This window comes from Populus euphratica, unplaced genomic scaffold (genome assembly GCF_000495115.2).
Source record: "Populus euphratica unplaced genomic scaffold, PopEup_1.0 scaffold30.1, whole genome shotgun sequence".
Classification (NCBI taxonomy): Eukaryota; Viridiplantae; Streptophyta; class Magnoliopsida; order Malpighiales; family Salicaceae; genus Populus; species Populus euphratica.
The window spans coordinates 857,815-881,697 of record NW_011499869.1 but is presented as its reverse complement, the minus strand read 5'-3'; the positions used below and the strand labels follow the sequence as shown (position 1 = coordinate 881,697).

General features: G+C 34.6%; 3 protein-coding genes across 3 annotated transcripts; 1 reads left to right on the top strand and 2 right to left on the bottom strand.

Moving 5' to 3' along the window:
• The first annotated feature begins 2,297 nt into the window (after positions 1-2,297).
• LOC105126821 (early endosome antigen 1-like) lies at positions 2,298-10,581 on the top strand. The gene is made up of 5 exons (XM_011027821.1): positions 2,298-2,493; positions 2,804-2,895; positions 3,028-3,280; positions 4,585-8,663; positions 9,040-10,581. The coding sequence occupies exons 3-5, from the start codon at positions 3,178-3,180 to the stop codon at positions 10,219-10,221; spliced, it is 5,364 nt and encodes a 1,787-aa protein (XP_011026123.1). The 5' UTR covers positions 2,298-2,493; positions 2,804-2,895; positions 3,028-3,177; the 3' UTR covers positions 10,222-10,581.
• A 2,289-nt stretch (positions 10,582-12,870) lies between these two features.
• Positions 12,871-15,276, bottom strand: LOC105126820 (nuclease). The gene is made up of 2 exons (XM_011027820.1): positions 14,781-15,276; positions 12,871-14,315 (listed from the first exon to the last, which is right to left on the bottom strand). Exons 1-2 carry the CDS (start codon positions 14,941-14,943, stop codon positions 13,285-13,287), a joined length of 1,194 nt encoding a protein of 397 aa, XP_011026122.1. The 5' UTR covers positions 14,944-15,276; the 3' UTR covers positions 12,871-13,284.
• A 1,894-nt stretch (positions 15,277-17,170) lies between these two features.
• LOC105126819 (sulfate transporter 3.1-like) lies at positions 17,171-22,126 on the bottom strand. Its single transcript, XM_011027819.1, has 12 exons — positions 21,658-22,126; positions 21,340-21,547; positions 20,761-20,932; positions 20,584-20,649; positions 19,848-19,961; positions 19,199-19,315; positions 18,882-19,008; positions 18,483-18,769; positions 18,205-18,395; positions 17,981-18,066; positions 17,818-17,894; positions 17,171-17,718 (listed from the first exon to the last, which is right to left on the bottom strand). Exons 1-12 carry the CDS (start codon positions 21,992-21,994, stop codon positions 17,533-17,535), a joined length of 1,968 nt encoding a protein of 655 aa, XP_011026121.1. The 5' UTR covers positions 21,995-22,126; the 3' UTR covers positions 17,171-17,532.
• Positions 22,127-23,883: the final 1,757 nt, after the last annotated feature.

Genomic DNA, 23,883 nt, shown 5'->3' with positions numbered 1-23,883 from the left:
TGGTTCCAGGGGTTTTTTTTTTTTTTTTTAACTTTATATTATGAGCGTTCATCTTATCATATTATTATTTTCATTTTATTAATATTTAAACTAAATGATAGGGGAAAAAATCTTAATAGGTTAGATTTAATGCATATTTGATTGCGTGACCAACCAAGTTAAGATATCTTACTCGTTCTTGTTCTTGTTCTTCCTTTTCTTTTTTGAACAGGTTAGACATTTGTTTTTTTCTTCTATTATTATAAGTTGAAACTTGAAATTCAATGCAAGAATTAACAAATAAAATATTTTAACAGAACTGTAAACTAAGAAGGGGTGTGTATTTATGCGCTCGTTAGTATCTGTTTATTTTTGTTTTTTAAAAATATTTTTAATTAATTTTTTATATTTTTAGATTATTTTAATATACTGATATTAAATACATTTTTTAAATAATAATAATAATAAATTATTATTTTGATATATTTTCAAGTAAAAAATATTTTAAAAAATAAATATTATTATATTTTCAAATAACTTTTTATCTTTAAAAAAGTGTTTGACTTGGAGTTTTAAAATTGGAGGTGCAAACCCAATCACCTGCGCCTAGCCCCATTGGCTGGATCCAGGGTAATTAATTTAATATATTTTTCAATAAAAAAAATATTAAAATCACATTCCAAACATGTAATATGTGCCACGACATCATCGTGGTCGTTGGGGGACACGGAGGGATATCTAGTGGCGTGACGAATGACCACCGTCTTCCGCCACCGTCCAAGACGCCCCCAAGGCCCCACCTTTGTAAATGTGTTGCCGCACACCGTGTCAACGGACAAAGCATTGAAGATTCTCATTTATTCTAATTACCATAATGCCCACGTGCTCTTTTCCCCCCACGCCTGCCTACCGTATTGACTGGAGTGATTGCTAATCGGTCCTAAATTTTAAAATTTACATCAACATCTAACGGCTTCTTTTAAACTAACGGGTGCCACGGTTATTTAGGGGCCGCAATAAATCTGTTTCTTTCATGTTGGCATTGATTCTGAGGACTCCAAAATTGCTGTCAGCGGTAACTCCGTTAAGAGAATAACGGTGTTTTTTTTAAAAAAAATATAACATTAATTTTTTCATATCAAACCACTAAATCTTAAATAAATCAAAGCGAATTCTTTTCTGCTCTCACCTAGAGCAATTAGTATGACAATAAACAAACTCTTAATCAATATCCATACCAAAATTTCTATTTCATTAACTGATACACCCAAAAAAAATCCCTTTTAATATTAAAAAATAACTAATAAAACACTATTAATTACTCTATTAGTCAATTGTTTTTTCAAAAAAGTAAATAAAAAATAAAAAAAATTTAATTTTTTTTTTAATTTTGAAAACACATGATGTATATGAAATAAGAGATATTTAAATAACCCAGATATTTAATTTTAAGAAAAAACAATGAATGATCCATTAAATTAATTAGTTCTGTTTTCCACTTCAAACGGACATGGGCATACCTAATCTTGTTTCTTAAACCTTAATTTACTTAATATTAATTATGCCCAGAACTAATCAAGGAGAAGCATCCCTCAAACATAGTAACACAATCTTCCTTTTCTTACAAAAAAGAAAAAGACAGAACAGTAATCTTCAGTCCGAAATAACTACCAGAAAAAAAAAAAATTGAAATCCAACAAACAAATAGTTTTCATCATTTCCAACTGCATGTTTGTTTTTGTTTTAAATATTTTTTTATTCTTAAATAGTTTTAATTAGTTGAAATAAAAATAAATTTTAAAAAATATAAAAATATTATTTTAATATATTTTTAAATAAAAAATATTAAAAAAACAATTAGTATGACAATAAACAAACTCTTAATCAATATCCATACCAAAATTTCTATTTCATTAACTGATATACCCAAAAAAAAATCCCTTTTAATATAAAAAAATAACTAATAAAACACTATTAATTACTCTATTAGTCAATTGTTTTTTTTTAAAAAAATAGAAATAAAAAACATTATAAATAAAAATATTTTTATTATTTTTTATAAATAATAGATTTTATTTCCTCTCTCTTTTTTATTTTTATCTTTATCTTCAGTATAAATTTAAATAAATAAATAAATAAATATCATTAATTACTAACTCAATTACTCAGCATCGTAAATCTTCCATGGTTGCTCACTATAGGAGCATTATTATGATCATTATTTTCAGACTTTCGAGGCCTTTGGTCTTTTCCTAACTTCAGTTTTGTTCGCTTATTTCCTTTTCCTTTTCCTGTTCCTTTTCCTCTACGACAGTTCTTTCACTAAAAAGCAACAGCATAAAAAGCAAGCAACAACGGCAAGAGAGAGAAACGCACGAACAAATAAGAGTGACACAAAGAGACAGAGAGATCTAACAAGCATGGGGTGATCCCCGAGGACAAAAACAGAGGAAGCAGTTCTACTTGTTTTTCTTCTTGCTGCTATCAGATTAGCCTCTAAACAACTTCCTTTTGGTGAGTTTTTTTTCCCTAGGAAAATCTCTGAACTGTCTGCTATCACCGCCTCTTCTTCTTCTTCTTCTTCAATGCATGTCAATGGTCAATGAGCCGTATTTGTCTGCTCTTGTCTTGCCTGGTTACGTTATTCTTGTCTCTGTTTTTTTTTTCTTTTTATGAGAGTTTCATGCTTTAATCTGTTGTGTATGATCATGCAGTTGTTTTTTCTTTTCTTTTTATTTTTTATTGATTAAATGACTGATTTTTTTTTTATTCTACGAAGCATATCAGATTCCTATGTATGATTTTTTTGTGTTACTTTGATCAGGTTTTTCTTACAAATTCTTTAGAAAGCTCTGCTTGAAAGCATACTCTTTTGTATACTAATCACTATCTGGACTTGAAAGCTCTGCTGATCAGGTAGGTTTTTTTTTTTGTCTCAATTTATTTGTTTTAAAATTTTCAAGGTTCCGATCTTATGAATTAGTAGTGTTGTTAACATTGAAATCAGCTGAATCAAGTATGTTTTGTTTGTTGATTTTCTCGACTTAGGTACAAGGAGGGGAGTACAAAACTCAATATTGAGAAGTCAGTGTCGGTTTGACTGGTTGTTGGTTTGGATCGTACTTATTGCTTCAAGGATCGTAGGTTTGTCATTTCTGCGATCGGAATTGGGAAGTGGTTGTGTTATTGGATTGAATTATGGCTGCCAGGTCGCAAGCAGATTCTAAAAGGAAGTATTCGTGGTGGTGGGACAGCCACATTAGCCCAAAAAACTCAAAATGGCTTCAAGAAAATCTTACAGGTATTGGCTTGTTTCTTAGGCACTCGGTTCGAATTTCTGTTTACTGTGCAAGTGGGCTGTAGTTAACTACTGTTTAATCATTTTTGAGTGATCTGGCTATTTAGAAGACATGATAACCAACACATTACAATGAATGATACCAACATTTTTCTGAGATTGGGACTCCAAGTTAATTGTTATAGCATACTTCCACATTGGTTGGTGTGATGAAAATGCATCTCCTGACCACTCTCCTGCAACTGGGGCCTAAAGGAAACATGGTAATTGAATTCCAAACAAATGAATGGAACCAGTTAAAAAGCTTGAAATGTAGGTGCAAAATCAATAATTTGGAAGCTTAAAAATGGAAATATGTTATCCAATTGAAATGGAATTAGAAGGTATTTAACTTGCATTTACTTTTGGCTTGAGCCTTAATATGCATTTGGCTGTCTTTGGGTATCACTAACATCTCTGCATTTACTTGCTGCGGTATGTTCAATAACTTGACAATAAACTAGGTACTAAAAATCTAAGAATTGATAATCATTGCCAATTTGTTTTCGTGGTTGCATAGATATACCATCCAAGTTATTGTCTCATGCTTGTGTCTTCGCTTTCTGTTTTCTTTTCAATTGATAGATTCTTTTATTTGAGAGCTCAATCTAGAGTTTTTTTCTTCTATGGCATGGGATTCAATGACCTAACCGATATCTTTGATCTCCTTATTCTTTTGAATTGATTGTCCTTTTTTTTCCTGTTGGTGAGGGAACCGAATTTTTGGAGAAACATTCTCCTTTGTTTGCTACACTAGTTCTGTGCATAATTGAATATTAAGCAAAGAGTATCAGTTAATGAGTTCTTTATGTCTATCTGCATCATGGCTCGTTCAGGAGGGCTTGCAACTTCGTATCCCATTCACAGTCAAATCTGCATAAATGATCAGTAATTCTTATTGGCTTGCCAAAGCATTGTCTACTTTCCAATTCAAATCTGAAGCCTGCTAACCTCTTACATTATGCCTGAGAACTGGAGCTACATCCATGACTGCTCAGTTCAACTTCTAATTTTATTTGGTGTGTTGTGGCTAAGAAAGCTGCAGTTACTTTTTTAAGCAGAAGATATCTGATCTATGAATATATCTTTTAGCTAATTACTTTTAAGCACAAAACCACAGTGTCTTGTATTTGCCCAAAATACTTAGTGAATTCATGTTTTCTTTTCTCCATCACTTATTTCATCATGTAGGTTTTGTGCTAGACTTACTGTAGCATTTTCTCCCTCTTTTCATGTAACCATTTAACAATTCTCTTTTCTATGAACAGATATGGATTCCAAAGTCAAACAGATGATCAAACTCATCGAAGAAGATGCAGATTCCTTTGCAAGGAGGGCAGAGATGTACTACAAGAAACGCCCAGAGCTTATGAAATTGGTCGAAGAGTTTTATAGAGCGTATCGTGCCTTGGCTGAAAGATATGATCATGCCACCGGGGCCCTTCGCCAGGCGCAACGAACAATGGCAGAAGCATTTCCCAACCAAGCCCCCTTTATTCTGGGTGATGATTCCCCTGCAAGTTCTGCTACTGACTGTGATCCCCGTACACCTGATATGCCTCCAATACGTGCACCTTTTGACCCTGATGAGCTGCAAAAGGATGCTTTGGGCATCTCACCATCCCATGCTATCATTAGGAATGGAGCTTTTACTGAAAAATCATATCCTGGAAGAAAAGGTTTGAAACAATTCAATGATCTTTTTGGGCTTGGAGATGGGATGGACAATGCTAAGTTTGCAGAAGGGAGGGTGAGAAAAGGCCTCAATTTCCATGACCCAGAGGAGAAAGAACGAGGTGTGCAAAACAATGGCGTCCATGATCTCAAGGCTCGAGCCCCATCTGAATCTGAGCAACTTAGTAAAGCTGAGCTAGAAATTTTAAATTTAAAGAATGCACTTGCTAAACTAGAAGCCGAGAAAGAAGCTGGCCTGCTTCAGTATGAGCAAAGTTTGGACAGATTGTCTAATTTGGAGTCAGAAATCTCTCGTGCAACAGAGGATTCCAGGGGACTTAATGAACGAGCTAGCAAAGCTGAAGCTGAAGTTCAAACTTTGAAGGAAGTCCTTGCACAATTACAGGCTGAAAAGGAATCTAGTTTTCTTCAATACCAGGGGTGTCTGGAAAAAATATCTAATCTGGTGAACAATCTCGCTCTTGTCCAAAAGGATGCAGGAGAACTAAACGAGCGAGCCAGCAAAGCTGAAACTGAAGCTCAATCCCTAAAGCAAGACCTGTCTAGATTAGAAGCTGAAAAAATTGATGCACAGGTTCAGTACAGCCTATGTTTGGAAAAGATATCTGATCTAGAGGACAAATTGCATAATGCACAGGAAGATGGCAGGAGGTTCAGTGAGCGTGCAGATGATGCTGAAAGGGAAATTGAAGCCTTGAAGCATTCTTTGACCAAGCTAACTGAAGAAATGGAAGCTGCTGTCACTCAGTACCAGCAGTGCTTGGCAACAATTGCCAGTCTGGAGCATAAAATTGCTTGTTTCGAGGAGGAAGCCCGAAGGCTTAACTTGGTGATAGATGATGGGACTGTGAAGTTAAAGGGTTCTGAAGAGAGGTGTCTTCTGTTAGAAAAATCAAACCAAACCATACACTCCGAGTTAGAGTCATTGATGCAGAAATTGGCGGCTCAAAGAGATGAGCTTACGGAAAAGCAGAAGGAGTTGGGGAGACTTTGGGCTTGCGTCCAAGAAGAGCGCTTGAGATTCATGGAGGCTGAAACTGCTTTTCAAACTCTACAGCATCTGCACTCTCAATCCCAGGAAGAATTGAGATCTGTGGCGGCTCAGCTTCAGAACAGGGCTCAAATTTTGGAGGACCTGGAAGCTCGTAATCAGAGTTTAAAAGATGAAGTGGAGCATGTCAAGGTGGAGAACAAGAGCCTAAGTGAAGTCAACTTATCTTCAGCTCTGACTATACAGAATCTGCAAGATGAGATTTCAAGCTTAAGGGAGACCATAAAGAAACTTGAAGCAGAGGTGGAGCTTCGAGTGGACCAAAGAAATGCTCTTCAGCAAGAGATTTACTGTCTAAAGGAGGGGCTAAATGAACTTAACCGGAAGCATCAGGCGATCATGAGGCAGGTGGAATCAGTTGGCTTCAGTCCAGAGTCCTTTGGATCATCTGTGAAGGATTTGAAGGATGTCAACATCAAGCTGAAGGAGGCTTGTGAGAGAGACAGAACTGAAAAGGTAGCTCTTTTGGAAAAGTTGGAGAACATGGAGAAACTTATTGAAAAAAATGCTCTTCTGGAGAATTCTTTATCAGATTTGAATGTTGAGCTAGAAGGGGTCGGAGAGAAGTTAAAGGCACTAGAAGAATCCGGTCATTATCTTTTGGAAGAGAAATCCATTCTTGTTTCTGAGAAGGATTTGATGGCTTCTGAGTTGCAATTTGCTAATGATAATGTGGAGAAACTTACAGAGAAGAACCACATTCTGGAGAATTTCCTCCTTGATGCAAATGCTGAACTTGAAGGGTTGAGGGAAAAGTCAAAGAGCTTAGAAGATTTATGCCTTCTGCTTGTGAATGAGAAGTCTGAGCTGGCCTCCATGAAAGGAAGTTTATCTTCTCAGTTGGACATCAGTGAGAAAAGCTTGCAGGATTTGGAGAAAAATTATGCAGAATTAGAAGAAAAATACTTGCTTCTGGAGAAGGAGAGACAATCCTCACTTCATGAAGTACAAGAATTACAGGTTCGTTTAGATGCTGAAAAGCAAGAACATGCTAATCTAGCCCAGTTGAGTGAGTCCCAGTTAGCTGGTATGGCATCACAGATTTGTTTGCTACAAGAGGAAAGTCTGTGCAGAAAGAAAGAATATGAAAAGGAGCTGGACAAAGCTGTGAATGCGGAGATTGAGATCTTTATCTTGCAGAAATGTGCACAAGAATTGGAAGAGAAGAATTCTTCCCTCTTGCTCGATCATCAGAAGCTCTTGGAGGCATCTAAACTGTCAGAGAAACTAATCTCTGATATGAGACATGAAAATTGTGAACAACAAGAAGAGGTGAAATGCTTATCTGATAAAATTAAAACACTGAGGATGGGACTTTATCAGGTGTTGATGACTCTTGAACTTGATGCGAACCAGTGTGAAAATAAATCCAAGCAAGACCAAAAACTGCTGAACCATGTACTCAACAGGCTTCAAGAATCACAGGAGTTTCTCTTCAAGACACAAGATGAAAATCAGCGGTTGTTCACTGAGAACTCTGTTCTAGTTACACTGCTTGGGCAACTGCAATTAGAGGTGGAAAATCTTGTGAAGACTAAAAATATCCTCGATCAAGAATTGACAACCAGGTCTGAGCAATTCATGGTTTTGCAGAATGAGAGCCAAGAGCTTTCAATGATAAATGAAGAGATGAAATTGAAGTTAATAGAGGGAGATCGCAAAGAGGAGGCTTTGAAGGTTGAACTAAATAATCTTCATGTACAGATGTCAGACTTGCAAGGTGCTCACCAGAACTTACAAGAGGAGAACTGCAAGGTTCTTGATGATCAGAGGTCCTTGATGAAATCATTTTCAGATCTGCAGATGGAGAAATGTGAACTTGAAGAGGAAAACTTCTGCGTTCTTGTTGAAACTGTATCTCAAAGTACCCTTTCTCTAATTTTCAGGGATATCATCTGTGAAAAATCTGTGGAAATAAAAAGCCTTGGTGAAAGCCTAGATAAACTGTGTCATGACAATATTGGTCTCAATGAGAAGGTGACGAAACTGGAGAAAGAGTTAGATAAGTTCAGTGGCTTAGAAGATGAGAAGAGAGAGTTGCATAAAATGGTGGAGGATCTGAAGTGCAAGTATGATGAGGTTGAGGTGATACGATCAGATCAAGAAATGCAGATCATCAAACTATCAGGAGATTATGATCAGAAAAATAAGGAGGCTGAAAACATTCGTGAAGTAAATCAGAAACTGGAGTTTGAAATTAGGAAATTGCATGAAGAATTTCAAGAAGTTAAAGACAGGAAGGAAAATTTGAGTCATGAACTGGTAAAGGAAAGAAATAAGGTTGAACTACAAGAGTCTCAGGCTGTTGCATTGTTTGCTGAGCTGCAGATATCTGCTGTCCGAGAAGCCTTGTTTGAAGGAAAGCTTCGCGAGCTCCTTAAAATATGTGAGAGCCTTGAAGATGGAAATTGCTCAAAAGACATGGAGATTGACCAGCTGAAAGAAAGAGTTAGCACTTTGGAAGGTGGAAATGCAGAACTAAAAGCTCTTGTGGCTGCATATTTGCCAGCTTTCATGTCGTTGAGGGATTGTGTAACATCATTGGAGAAGCACACTCTTCCAGATGCGACATTTCATGAAGGTGACAGCAAGGAATCAAAGGTAATTTCTATTCATCTGATTTTGAATCGTTCCATTATGGCAATATTACTTGGTCTGGTTCTATAAGTGACATGACCATAATCCAATCAGTTAACTGTATAATCATCCTGTGCGGGGTTTTGCAAAATCAATCACATCAATTATTCCTTGAGATCTTGTCTGTTGTAACCTTATAAGCTCTCAAGCTTCATTCACCCAATTTTGATATGCCCGTGCACTACTCCTATTAATATTCCTTGCACTTTGCAGTTTGACCCCATAGTTTGTAACCTTTTGCATTATGTTCACAAAACAACTCAGTTGGAATATGGGCAATGCTTTTGTTATATCCTTTAAAGTTAATGGTTTTAATATTCTTATATTCCGCTTGCTGCAGGATGCTGCAGTGGTGATGCATGCCAAAGGCTTTCGCCAAATGAGTGAAGGACAGAGTGGCATGGTGCCAGGTGGAACCTTGGACTTCCAGGATTTGCAAATGAGGATTAGAGCTATTGAGAAAGAAATCATTGAGAAGGAGAGACTTTTTATGCTAGAAAACTTGAGTTATCATTCCAAACTCGATGCTGCAATAAGGCAGATTGAGGAGTTGAAATCTGGAAGCAGTGCACGTCAAAAAGGTGTTGAGACAAGGAGGTATGTTAAGCCAAAACCAGAGGATGGGGAACTGGTGGCCACACCCAGTGATGATCTGAGGCGGCAGAAACGAACACATGAAATCTCAGGGGATGGGAATGAAGTGATGACAAAAGACATAATACTTGATCAGATATCGGAATGTTCATCCCATGGAATCAGCAAGGGAGAAACTATGCGGGCTGATGAACAGATGCTTGAAATATGGGAAACTGCTGATCGGGATGACAGCATTGACCTGACTGTTGGAAAAACGCAGAAGGTGACTGCTTCACAGAAGAAGAAAAAACACATTAGGCAGCATCCTTCTGCAGAATCAGTGGTTGAGAAGGAGGTGGGTGTGGACAAATTAGAGATCTCAAAGACATTATCGGGGTCTTGTCAAGAAGGAAATAAGAGGAAAATTCTAGAAAGACTTGATTCTGATGCTCAAAAGTTGACAAATCTTCAAATAACAGTTCAAGATTTGAAGAGTAAGGTGGAGATTACAGAGAAGAGCAAAAAGGGAAAGGGTATTGAATATGATAATGTGAAGGAGCAGCTGGAAGAATCCGAGGAGGCCATCATGAAGTTGTTTGAAGTGAATCGCAAACTAATGAAGACTGTTGAAGATGAGCCACTGTACTCTGACGAGAAACCCGAATTAGCACCAGATGAGAGTGGCAGCGTCAGGAGAAGAAAGATTACAGAGCAGGCAAGAAGAGTGTCAGAGAAAATCGGGCGTTTGCAGCTGGAGGTGCAGAAATTGCAGTTCGTTTTGCTGAAACTTGATGATGAAAACAAAAGCAGAGGGAAAACAAAAATCACAGAGCGAAAATCAAAAGTTCTACTGCAAGACTATCTGTATGGCAGCACAAGAACTAGCCAGAAGAGAAAGAAAGGGCACTTCTGTTCATGTGTGCAACCTCCAACTAAAGGAGATTGAGGCAATCGCATTTTATCGGGAAATAGTAGATGTAGTTCAAGCCCTCAAGGCTTAAATATGAGACATTAGTTGCTTTGTGCATAAGCTTTCCTCGCTAGATATGGTTATATAGAGAGCTAGCTGCTAGACTTTTTTGCCTTTTACCTTTGCTTGGTTAGAGATGACCCTGTCGTCTTCTAGTTTAGAGATCCCGCTGTACATGCCAGTCCCCGTCGAATCAAAAGAGGCTGCTCTATTAGAGCTTCTTTTCCCCTTCGTTTCGTTTGCATGTTTGGACATTGCTCAGGTTTCCATGGGGAGCTATTTTCTTCCAAGTGTACCTGGCTTTATAGTGAATGACTCTTCAAGGCCACTTGGTTGGATACAATGCTTAGCCGCAATTATTCGTGATTTAGGATTTACAATAGAAGAAGATCCAAGTGATTTTTCACCCTTTGTGCTGTTTTTGTCCTACAGTTCAGTAGTCGTGGCTAAATTTCTTCTTCTTCTTCTTTTTTCCCGGCTGGGATGGATCATCCATTCTCAGGGCTTCTGTTAGTTGATTTAAATTCGTATTTACTGGTTCATTTCCCGCGTTCTACGGCGGGCCAAACCATTTTTATTTTATTTTTTGCAACTTGGATAAAAAAAAATTGTTAAATTTTTTATTTTGAATCTTTATATAATATGAGTTTTCAATAAATAAATAAAAAACATAGATAATTATTTTTTATTTTTTAAAAACTTAATATTAAATAACAAATTTAAAAAAAAATAAAATAAATAAAAGACGGTGTAAAGTCATATAAACTTTTTAAATCAATATCTTGAGATATTAGATAAAAAATATCACACATGAAAAAATAGTAAAATTTAATTTCTAACAAATCTAATATCGAATGATGAATTTTCACCATTATTGTTCTCATTATTATCATTTTTGCTATAACTGTCATCATTATCATTAATAAACATTATTATCATTTTTGCTATAACTGTCATTACTATGATCATCATTATCATTAATAAGTATTATCATCATTAATATTATTATCATGATTACTACCATTATTATTATTATAATTATTGTTGTTGTTGTTGTTGTTGTTAATGCTATTGTTATAATTATTACCATCGCGCCACAACTAATATTATTGTTATTTTTATTCTTATCACTATTTTTATTATTGTTATAACCACAATTATTATTATTATTATTATTATTATTATTATTATTATTATCACAATTATAATCACTATTACTATTATTATTAATAGCATTAATATTATTATTGTTGTTGTTGAAATAACAAAAATCATACACTTGATTTGAAAGATAAAATTAAAATTTATAAAAAAATTTGTCATAATGACAAAGAAAAAAAAAAGAAATCAAAAGTAGAAAGACCGTTAAAAAAACATCATATACACAAATTAAAATTGAAGGACTAAATTGAAAACAAAACATCTATAAAAGAAATAATAATGAAATAAGAAATTAAAAGAATGAGGACTAAAACTATAAAAAAAATAAAAATTAAATAAAAAATTAAAAGAATGAGAACTAAAATGAAAAACAAATATACGAGAAATTATAATTGAATGACTAAATTAAAAATAAAAAACTTCTATGAAGAAATAAGAACAAAATTAAATATTAAAAGAATAAGAATTAAAATTTAAAATCAAACACCAAAGATGACAATGATATATTTGAGAGTAAAAAACAAAAAAACAAATAACTATTAGCAACAATTCAACCACCACACGTCTACACACATCATATTATATGAAAGAAAAAAATAGGTAACTATTAGCAACAATTCAACCACCACACATCATATTATATAAAAGAAAAAAATAGTTGTACATTTAATGAGATAATAGATAACTAAATTTGACAATCAGGTAGTGTCATATAAGTTATCTAAACAGTGCAAACAACATCTATTTATTGGTGTGTTTGAACATGAACCAAAATTTTTTTAAATAAATAATTAAAATAATGTAAAAAATATCAAAACATCTCTCATAAATAGTTAATTACACAAAAATAACCATGTAAAAAAACCAAATTACCCTCCAAGCTATTTATTTTTTATTTTTTTTAAGGATAAAATTATGCTATGGTTTTAGATGGATCAAGGAAGAACCATAAATTTCAATGCCCAACAACTAAACAATTTTTTTTCATTTTGAGGCCGAAAAAGTAATTTTACTGTTAAGAAACTTATGAAAAATCAAGAAAGCTTTAATCAACATTTATAAATTTTGTTGATTTCACAATAAAACATATTTTTATTATATATAAAAAAATTTAATAGACGCATTCACCCCCAAAAAAAATATTTTAATAATTAATGGGTAAATGAAAAATACCAACGGACTTCCAGCTTCGAGGCTCAAAGTTTTTTCACTTCATAGTAAAATGGGAAATTTACTGTAATAATCCATAATAAACTGCAACTCACATGTTTTACACGCCCTTTAGCTTTTCTTTTTATGTGCTTATTAGCCTGCCTTCCTTGCAAAATACTTGCACACAGACTACTGGAACAAACCAGCTCATTTTATCAGGTACATTATTAGCCTGGATGTATATTATTAGCTCTGCAAAACCCATCACCTGCGAGTATAGGATTAAGATTAGGATTGGTCTGATAGCAGGGATAGTTCAACTGTAAATTCTATCAAGTAAGACATGATTAGGATTTAGTGTCCTTGATACATGTTCTTACACCTGTTACACAAGGATTGCTTCGAGCTCCAGAGTTCACAAGACATGAAAAGAATCCTTGGCACATCTGCTAAAATTCTCAACGGTATCACTAAAACTCCTTAAAATGATCCTTTATATGGAAAAGGCTAATATTATATGCCCAAATCCGTACCAAAATAGTCATTAAGAACGGGTCTGTAACACTTCAAATGAGAGCGAAGAACAAGAGCATGTTGGAAACCCTTTTTATAGACGGATTCCACAGTTCATAAATTTTGTTAGCCTCGTCAATAACTGTGAATTCACATGACACTTCATTGCTTGCTTACAGCACTGTTCATAAGAGATCTATTCGAAACAGATATCTATTTGTTATGCTGAAAGTGTTTCGCAAGTTTTTCTCTTGTGATTTTTCCCAAGGGATCGGCTTGCTTACAACGTTGTTCTCCATAACCAGAGTCGTGATGACCTGACAGAGCAACATCAGGATGCAACTGATCTCCACAATCGATTATAATATTGTGGAGTAAACAACATACCAAGATAATACTTGGCAGTTTCCGCTTATCAGGTCTCCACATGACCTTGCTGAGGATTCTCCAACTTCCCTTCAAATGCATGAACGACCTCACTGCAAGCAACCTTGCAGCCTCATGCCTTGCGTTGAAAGCAGACATGGAACTTGAGATTCCCTCGCTCACTTCTGGAGTTATGAGCCATGGAAGAAGTGGATAGCCTACCCCACCAACAATATATTCTCTGATTTCTGCTCCTTGAAATAAATTCCTTGAATTTCCATTTAAACGTTCTCCATTCTCACAGAGTTTGAAAAATCCTGAGCACTTCAATAGTCTTGGCACTGTCATGCCACCAGGCCAACCTGTCACAATATCTAAAAATCTCATTTCATGGTCGACAATACCCTGCAAGAACATGCTGTAATTTTTCTCTCGGTCACACCAATCATCCGAGGTTTCCACTGCAGGAAGGGTCATGATAATGTGTGTTGCATCAATTGCTCCACAACAATTTGGCAAGCCAAACAAAGTTTCGAATTTACACTTAATTCCCTGCATTCTATCAGAATCAGGCCACTTGAGATGGTGCTTGGCCCGCTCTTCTAATGCTTCAATGAATCTCCAAGTCACTTGAGAGACTGTAGACTGACCAACCCCAAAGGAAGCCCCAACTGAGACCTGAGACTCACCAGATGCCAACCTTCTTAGAGCAATTGCAACCTGTTTCTCAACACTAAGAAGCCTTCCCTCGATGTTGATGAGTCCAGATGGTGGCCTCGATATAAGATCTTCTCTTACAAGAGAACAGATGTACTCGAAAGTCTTCTTTGAAATCCTGAAGAAATACTTAAAACCTTCTTCCTCGTCAGACGGTATACCTACAAGGTCAATCAATCTCTCATTTTTAGCACATTGGACATCAAAATCCCAAGATTTCTATAAAAAAATTTGGTAAATTCAGTACGGTCTATATTCTACATTCTCAGCATTGAAAAGCTCTGAACTTTTTATGAAGTTCAATTTTCCACTTTGAAGCCATAGTCACACAAGCACAAAGGACATACAGTATGGAGATTATAAGCAGATGCCTATAAAGAAATTTCTCATCAGAATCGAAGATCCAATTAGGTCCCAAATTCATTAAATTATCTCAATTTATTATACTTAACAACAGCAATGAAGAATAGTATTACCAGCAACAGGAGTGGAAAGCAAACAAATTCCATTGATTATACGAGCATTCCCAGACTGAACGAATACTAAAGAGAAAACCAAAACAAAAAAAAAAAACAAAACCAAAAAAAAAAAAACAGTATCTAAAAAAAAACAAGGATCAAGAGAACCTGGGGAAGAAGAGTTTTTGAGCCAGAAAGTATCCCACCAATCGGAATCAATGGCAGAGGGATCGATAGGAGCAGAGGTAATGTTTTTGTTTTTGAGTTTCTTCTTTTTCAATTTCTTCTTTGAAACTTTTTTGCTTTTCTTCGATTTGATTGGCGGAGCCATCTGATGTAGCACTAGATAAAATCTTACTACAGCTGATGCCCTATAAGCTCTTCTTGTCCCGGCTGATTTTCTGGGATAATGTCCGTTTCTACGAGAAATGGGAAGGTAATGGTAAGTGGAAGATAAGCGGAAAGAGTGACTGACCCCTCCCGCTGTGTTCGTCGGAAGATGGCACCGTGACACTAAAGCGACCAGGGCTCCCTCCTTAATATCTAGACTTCATACGGTGCCGTTTAGCACGATCAGACCTTATAGTTCTTTCATATAATAAGTCTGAGGAAAACCCTAAAAAAAAGGTCCAAGAGGAATCTCGAATAAATGCCAATCTTCTTTTTTTTTTTTTTGATTAGGTCCTCAATGTGTCGATATATTTTAAATAAAATACTCCAATCAATTACAGTAGGAGCAGCAGTGTGAAAAGTTATTAAGCGGGACCCGATTTACATATGAGATCAGCGATTAGACAAAGATAAGTAAACACCGGCTAATTAAAATAATATTATTTTAATTTTAAAAAGTGTTATATTAACTTAATTTTGGTTTTTTTAAAAGTTAAATTTTAATCGAATTTCAGGAGTTGTCGGGTCAATTTTCATTTATTTTTTTTAAAATTTAGCACATGCTAAGTTTATTAAAAAAAACTATATCAATTTAAAAATTTAAATTATTAAATAAAATTTTAAAAATAAATATATATTATTTTTTAATATATATATTCAAGTGAAAACTTTTTGTATGTTTGGGTTAATTCTCATTTAATTTTTTTTAAAAGAATTTAGTTTGAATTATATTTATCAAATAATTTTTTAACCTAAAAAATTAACTATTATATGAGATTTTAATAATAATTTTATATTATTTTTTAACATATTCACTAAATAAAAAAAAAATTAAATTTAAAATATATATAATATATTCACTAAGCTAAATTAAGATTCTTTATTTATGTAAAACTTATGTGAGAAACTATATTGTGATTAAGAAATAGTTTTTTGAGATTTTTTTTTATCATTTTTCCATCAGATGTTGGATGCATTTCATTTTATTTTGTTATAAAAATAGATATTTTATAGTGAGATGAGCGGTTTATTATATTATATTACAATTAAAAAAAAAGTGTGGAAAGCATGGTTTCTCTTACTTTGATGAATATTGTGGATTGGATAGTAATTTACATAGTGTTTTGTAATTTTTCTTTAGATATTTTCCTCCTTTTTTTTCTATAGTTATTGATTTTTTATATTCTCTATTCATTGGGATTTAAAATTGAAATTTTATTTTAACTAGTCTTTTATATGATTATAATAATATAAAAAGATTTCTTGAAATCAGGCTAGAATAAAAAAATATTTTAGCATCGAAGTATAAGCTATATTTATTTTACACCTGTGAAATCAGGCTAGAATAAAAAAATATTTTAACATCGAAGTATAGGCTATAGGCTATGTTTATTTTGCACCTGCTTTTGTATTTGCAATATAAAAAACAGAGTAAGATATTTAGTAACTATAAAAACTGTAATTTATATTATGAGATCCATTAAAAAATTGAGATTGAAACGCAGTTTTTGTAAAATAATTTTTATATATTTTTTTAATTGAGTTTCATAAAATATTGTTTGTTTTTGCATTTCAAAAAGCTTTTAAATTTTTTTGATATTTTTTAAATTTTTTTAAAATAATATTTTTTAGTATTTTTAAATCATTTTAATGCGCTGATATCAAAAATAATTTTTTAAAAATAAAAATATATTATTTTAATTAATTTTCAAGTAAAAAATATTTTGAAAAGCAATTACAACCATAACCACACAACTACCAAACATTTTATATATGTTTTTTTGATGTATATAAACTTTAACCATAATTTTTATCATACACATATCTAAATTCAACTAACCCCAACTAACTATATTTTTTAAACTTATTTTTTTAAAATCATAACCATAAAAACTATCTAAAAAAATAAACACACTCTGTAACGTGTGTTTGGTTGAATTTCTGTATCTCCCTTGAAGGGATACAGAAGACAAAAAGGAGAGAACATGGATACTCGCTCGTTGTGGAACTACACAAATTGTACTTGAAATATTGGAGTTTCATATTTTGATAGCATTAGCAAGCATAAAATGTGATAAAAGTAGCATTGCTTTCATTCAAAATTTAATTTTAATCACTCTTTTTAGCATTGAGATTGGTCATTAAACATTGCTCAATAATCGTCTTGCACTGTAAGCTTGCTTGGACTGACTTTTCATTTCATTTTCTTATTTCTACATTGATGGCAAAGGTTGGATGCAGAGTAAAATCTTATGCCTGCGGTCGCTCACCAGAATTACTCTAAAAAGGTTTTCCATTCGAAATCTCTTGTATAAAAGATTCACACTGTAAAACCTGGATCTTGTCGGAAGAGAAAAAGTACCTCCAACTTCAACTAATGATTCAAGTCAGCCTCTATTTCACTTCCAGCAGTTGATTTGATGCAGCTTTATGTGATGCATAACAGTTCCTACATGGACGCACAACTGATACATACATATTTATAGAGTTGACCTACATGGAAAAATTAATGCTCTTGCTGATCGACAGCTTAGACTTTGTTATATGCCTCAGATTCCTCTTTCAAAGGGTTTGGACCGCATGTGTGAAGCATGAAATCGCAAGCTTCGACAGCTTCCCCTACTGTCAAATGGATCCATTCTTGCCCTATTTTCTCAATGAACTTGGACTTGTTGAGTTTCTTCATTACTTCAGCTCCAGGATTGGCCAAGACAAGCTATAAACATGGCAGCAAAGAACATTAGAACATATAAATTAGTGGTGTACGATGATTCAAATATTTCGCACAAGATATAGAACTTCGATCAAAATGTACCTTAAGCCCCCTTCTGTCCATTACTTTCTTAACTTCCTCAAGCATGCTTATCCCACTTGTGTCAATGTTACCAACCGCTGTCAGATTAAGAAATAAAGGTAAAGGGATTTTCTATCTATAATCATTTTTTGCGGAAGGAAAATATTGCAGGATCATCCCTTACCTCCCATGTTTAGTATAACATACTGTAGGCTGGTTTCTCCTGAAGATTTTAACTTGTCTTCCTCGTTATCAACCCACCTCGCAATCCTTATAGATATAGAAGTATATAGCAGCACTTGTGAGCTTCAAATTTAATTGGTTAATATTAAGAATACTAGGTGTGCAGATAAGCAGAAAAATTGTGTTTGATAAGTTTTTTATTAGATTAAAAGCTTTTGACCACACCTTTCTCTTAAGTACCCTGAATTTGCAAAATAGATGGGAGCATCAATCTCGAGAATGAGAACACCAGGAACGCTGCTTGTGTTTAGATATTGTTCAACATTTCTGTAGATCATTGAATTTGGAATGTTTCCAAGAATAAAGGTTTTTGGTCTTGCGACGAACAGAAGTAGTCTAAGCAAGGAAATTGCCACCTACATTCGCACAAACGAATTGGTATCAAAGGATGGTGATCAGACATTTACGATTGCAGGTTTTAGGCCACAATTAGATGTCCATACCGCAATGACTAAGCCAATCTCGACGCTGGCGAAAACCACGCCAGCATAAGCGCTGATACACACGATGAAGTCGAACTTGTCGACAGTCCAAAGATGGATTGCTGCTTCATAATCTAAGAGACCGAGCATAGCAGAGATAATTATAGAGGACAGAACCACAAGTGGAGTGTAATGGAACAATGGCGTTAGAAATAACAATGTGACCATGACTGCCAATGCCATGACAATATTTGATACAGCTGTCTTGCATCCTGCATTGTAGTTCACGGCCGATCGCGAAAATGGCCCTGGAAAATTTCATTGTATCACCAAGAGTACTTTTAGTTTAGTATTTTAAGTTTGAATTACGTTCTCAATTAAGTACAATTAGGAAATGAGAGCTGGTAAGTCATTATATACCTGTGGTCAGATAGCAAGAGGTGCAAGAGCCTACAATGTTCATGCTCCCAAAAGCAATCATCTCTTTGTTACCATCTATATGGTAATTCTTGAACATGGCAAAACTCCTTCCTACCGCAATTCCTTCCTGTAACCAAATAAAAACAGGCAATCGCTTAAGCACATGACATTGATGTGCATGTGTATATTAATTAGGTGGTAGAATTTGTCTTATTTTACTCTTACAAGGCAAAAGGGGCAGGTCTTAGTTCAACTTCTATCTTTCTTATTAATCCAAGAAAAAGAACAGCAAAAGAACAAAGGAGAAGGGTGCTTACAGCAAGAGCTATGACACCAGTGATGATGCCAGTTTTAATGGCTGTCGTAAGATAAGGAGATACAAACACGAGATCCGTAAAGGACAGAGGATTTATCCCCTTCTTCAAGTTTCCTATCTGAAAAAATTAATTACACCAGCATGCAGCAAATAAGAACACTTGACATGAAAACAAAAACTAAAGGTTGAAGAAAATACTTCAAAAAAATGACCCACAATGACCACTCTGGACTAGCTATCAAAGTCCAAGGTGATTGAGTGGTAGGATCCACCAAGCCTCCAGGCAAAACGTAGGAGGCTGAACTGTTGGGACGAGATGGTGGAAGACGAGATGTAGAACTATAACACTGATTTATATTTATAAAAATGATTGCTTTGTATTATCCACCTGTTCATGATAAGTTGAAATGCATTTTTGAGATATTAAATTAAATTTATGTTAAATTGGATTGGAGACATGACTTGGAAGAGAACAATTATTTGGATTCGGCCCAAAAGACAAAAATCAAGTACCCAATAGGCCAAACCACATGTAGGATAGACCTAGGCTTCATATTGAAACATACTTAGCCCACTGAAGAGTTCCGTAGAAAGTGAACAAATACAAACAAGAAGGAAAGCACTATCAATGATTTATGGGAAATGCTCACCACTTGCACTCCATGTTTCTCAGCATGAGTGAGATACACGAGAAGGCTTCCTAGAATGACCGACGTCAATGGTGCCATTGCTGATACCCAAAAGTATTTTGGTTTTCTCTTGCTCTATACAAATAGTCAATCATCAAAACATTATTATCTCACGCCATTAGTAAAGTAATCAGATGAGCATGCAGCATGACAACATTAGCGTGCATATTTAGTGTAAGAATATTGAAAAATGAGCAAAGAACTTAATTTCTCCAGGATTCGAGTCAAGGAGATGTGTTTAAAAGTCTTCGTCCTTTGTTCTAAAGAAATTAACAAGTTCAAAATGAAGGCATGTAGTGGTATATATATAATCATACCTTATAACACCATCTTTTACTATTATCTACAAGAATTGATATATTTTTTTAGGGTGGAGCAGGTAAAGAGAGAATTTTGATCCCCAAATTAAATTAAATTATATAATTTATATTGGTATATGTAGAGGATAAAAAAATGGGTCATAAAGTGAACAATAGGCTGATTAGTAAAGCAATTTCACAATTTAATGCTATATATATATGGCGGCCCTTCTCGATTTGTATACTAATATATTCATTTGTTTTATATAGTTTTGGCCGCTACGTGTGGGGTAAGCCTGCGACATGGAAATCAGAATATATAGCAGCCTGTGATTACGTGAAAGCCTGAAACTATACGAGAAAATACAATTAGGCTATATAGCAGTATTTATACTTACAAAGTCTCTGGTGGTGATGAGGAAGAATAAGAAGCCAAAGCCCAGAACGGCACTTTCCCATCTCCACTGCATTAATAATCAAGAGTCAGCGTTAGCTGAACAGTTCATTTTAGTATGCATGTGTATAAAAAGTGATGAACAGTGGATAATGTTTAGCACACATGGAAAGAAGCGAACCTGGTGAATTTGGGTGAAGACGGAGCGCATGACAGAGACAAGATCGGTTGAATGGGTGAAATGATTGAGTCCCAGAATCCCTTTCAGCTGTTGCATGATAACTACAGTTGCTGCTCCAGCCATGAAGCCTATTATCGTTGCATGTGACAGAAAATCCACGATAAACCCTAACCTGCAGTTCAGTACACTGTAACTATTAAAATTTGTAAAAGAAAACGTCAACATGCTCTTCCTGTTACTTAAGGTGTCTTTGCCCTTGTTGACTGTTTACCACATCTGAAAATAATAGGTCTATCACGGTCTATGGGTCTTCTTATTCATATACAAATAAAATAAAGCTCCTGTAATTAATTAACATAGAGCAGCGAAAGACAAGAACGCTAGCACAGAGAGAGTGAGAAGATAGGACTAAATAAAAGGCTTGTATTTGTTTGTTGATCTTACTAAAATAGTAGTATATGTGTGGGTGTGTACGTACGTATATGCATATGTATATGTGCCGAAAATTACTATATTATTAAACATATACTAGTAAATTAAAGATAAGAGAGGAATGAATTAATTACTCTGTCTAGTTACCTTAATAAGCCAAGGGAAGCTTGAAAAACTCCGGCAACGAATGTTGCCGTGAATGCAAGGTGGAGATAAAGTTTGGGGTTCTCATTAGCATTAACTACATTTCCTAACATAGATGCTGTGAGGAGAGATGCAACAGCGACTGTCCCCACTGCCAAATCTCTCGAACTTCCCATCATCGCATAAACTAGAGGTGGAATAAAGCTTGAATCTGCATGCATTTAAACAAATCCAATGAGAAAATGCTCTTAAATTATTCAGTTCAGCTAAAATCTGCTCTAGCAATATATATTGGTGATTTTTATACTGGCTAGCACTTACATAGACCAAGAATTGGTGGCAAGTTGGCTAGTTTTGCATAACTTATCCCCTGAGGAATAGCAAGACTAGCAATAGTGATCCCGGCAATAAAATCACTTTTCAAGAAACCCAAAGTGTAACTAGGGGCCCAATCAAAAATTGGAAAGAAGTATTTTAGGCCTAGTACGAATCTTCGTGAAGTGGTCTGGTTCTTGAATTGTCTGAGAGGATCATCAGGAAAGAAAGTCTCTTTAAGATTATATTTCAGCGACTTCACGGATGATTGCGGTGGTGGAATCGCTACTCGAGGTGCTCGCTCTACATTAGTGGACGGATAAACATAGTCGGCGTTGCCCATATCCTTAATTGTTTTGCACGAAATTTGGATGCTAAAAAATTGAATTTGCTCTAAAATTTGTTTAAATTGTGCGGCTAAATTTTCTAGAAATTGTGGGTGGAGAAGATAGAGAGAGAGAGGAGATGGCGGGTGCTGAGATTAGTGAGGAAGCGTGTGGACTGGCCATGAATTTATAGATGGGTTGGGGAGTGGGGGTGGGGGAGGGGGAGGGGGGCTGTTTCCTTGCATTTTCAGTGGGTTGTGGGAGCCACAATTAATAAGATTCATTTTGTAAGAAAAAAGGGTGAAGTTATTCGATATATTTTTTTTTAGCCTTGCCTGCCCACCTCGTGGGCTTTTATTTTGCTGTGTAATGAAGGGAGAGTTTGGCACCGAGGTAGTTTATGTTTTCTTTATCTAAACACAAAAAGAAAAAAAAATTGTTTAGTTAGTAAAATATATTTTTCTTCATTGCGGTGTGTGTGTTTAATTATATCCTTTATTTTATGGAAATTAAAATAACACATTTTTTTATTTATAGAGATATACTTTACATTCATTTTGCAAATTCATCTTATAATAATCTTAACCTAATTTTTTAATCTAATATTTTAAAAAAACTATAATTAAAAATATTTTTTTTGAAATTATCTTTTTAAAAAACTACTTAATTACCAAACACACACCGAGTCCGAACTCTCCCTACCACAGAGGAGGGAAGATCCAGGAAGCCCCTGTCTATGTTACAATTCAAGGACGGCTGTTCTTGTGCCACCAAGGAATGCCATTGTGACTTGGTACGCTGCCATTGGATAATTCTTCGAGTGGAGATCAACTAGAGACGTGTTAACGGTTGGATTGTAAGATGTTAACTTCTGGACATAATTGCATTAGACAAATCACAGTGCCGACATATGCCAAAAATGGATTGCAGCTTGGCCAAATCTTTGATGTGGTCTTCTATTAATAGCAACTTGTATTCTTGGACCTAACGTCGCCTAACCTTCCGTCAGCAAGATAAAAATCTCTTTAAATCAACTTTGAACAACTAATTCTGTGTTTTTTTTTTTCCAATCTTTATCTCTGACTTGATTGTTTTATATTTTTCATAGTTCGATGATTGTAGATAGAATGAGATAAGCCCGCGGGAAAATATCAACCACCTTACATTGAATTCAAAGTTACAGGAACTAACTCGAGAGATGGCCGTCAAAGACTTGGGTTTTGGGTTGGTTTACTAGTCCGAGAATTAATCCGAGTTATAATTTTTTAGGGGAAGAAAATGAAAATAAAAGCATCATTTTGATATAATATTGAGGTTTAATAAAGAAGGTCATTTGACATGTTAAAATATTGATGATAACAATCTTACGAGAAAGAAAATGTTATCTATATATGAGCTGTCAATTCACTCATTAACGAGAAAGACGTGGGCATTTTTGCTTATTAACACCATTTGAGAAAAACATTGGCAAAATAAGACAACAAAAATGTAAAATAGCATTGTTTGGTATGTATTGTGACTGAGAAATATGATATTTAAAGTAGTTGCTAGTGGAAAATGTTACATTTCAAGAAGAAAATGAATTACACAAATTACAATGAAAAGAGATGAAAGATAAAAAAAAAAGAAGATTTTAATGATATATATCCAACAATACTAAAAAAGATCAATAACAATAAACAAGATAGGTCACACTCTCTATTAAAAAACAGGTGAGTAATTACAATGAGAGAAAGAGATCCTTAAGACATAACAAAACTTCAATCATAATATCATAAAAAAAAATATCAACAACAAGAATCCAACAAAATCAAGGAAGGATTTAAATGGTAACTGAAGTATGTTACACTTTTCGTTCAAATGCAAGTACGCAATTACAATGAAGAGACAAGAAAAAGAAAAGAAA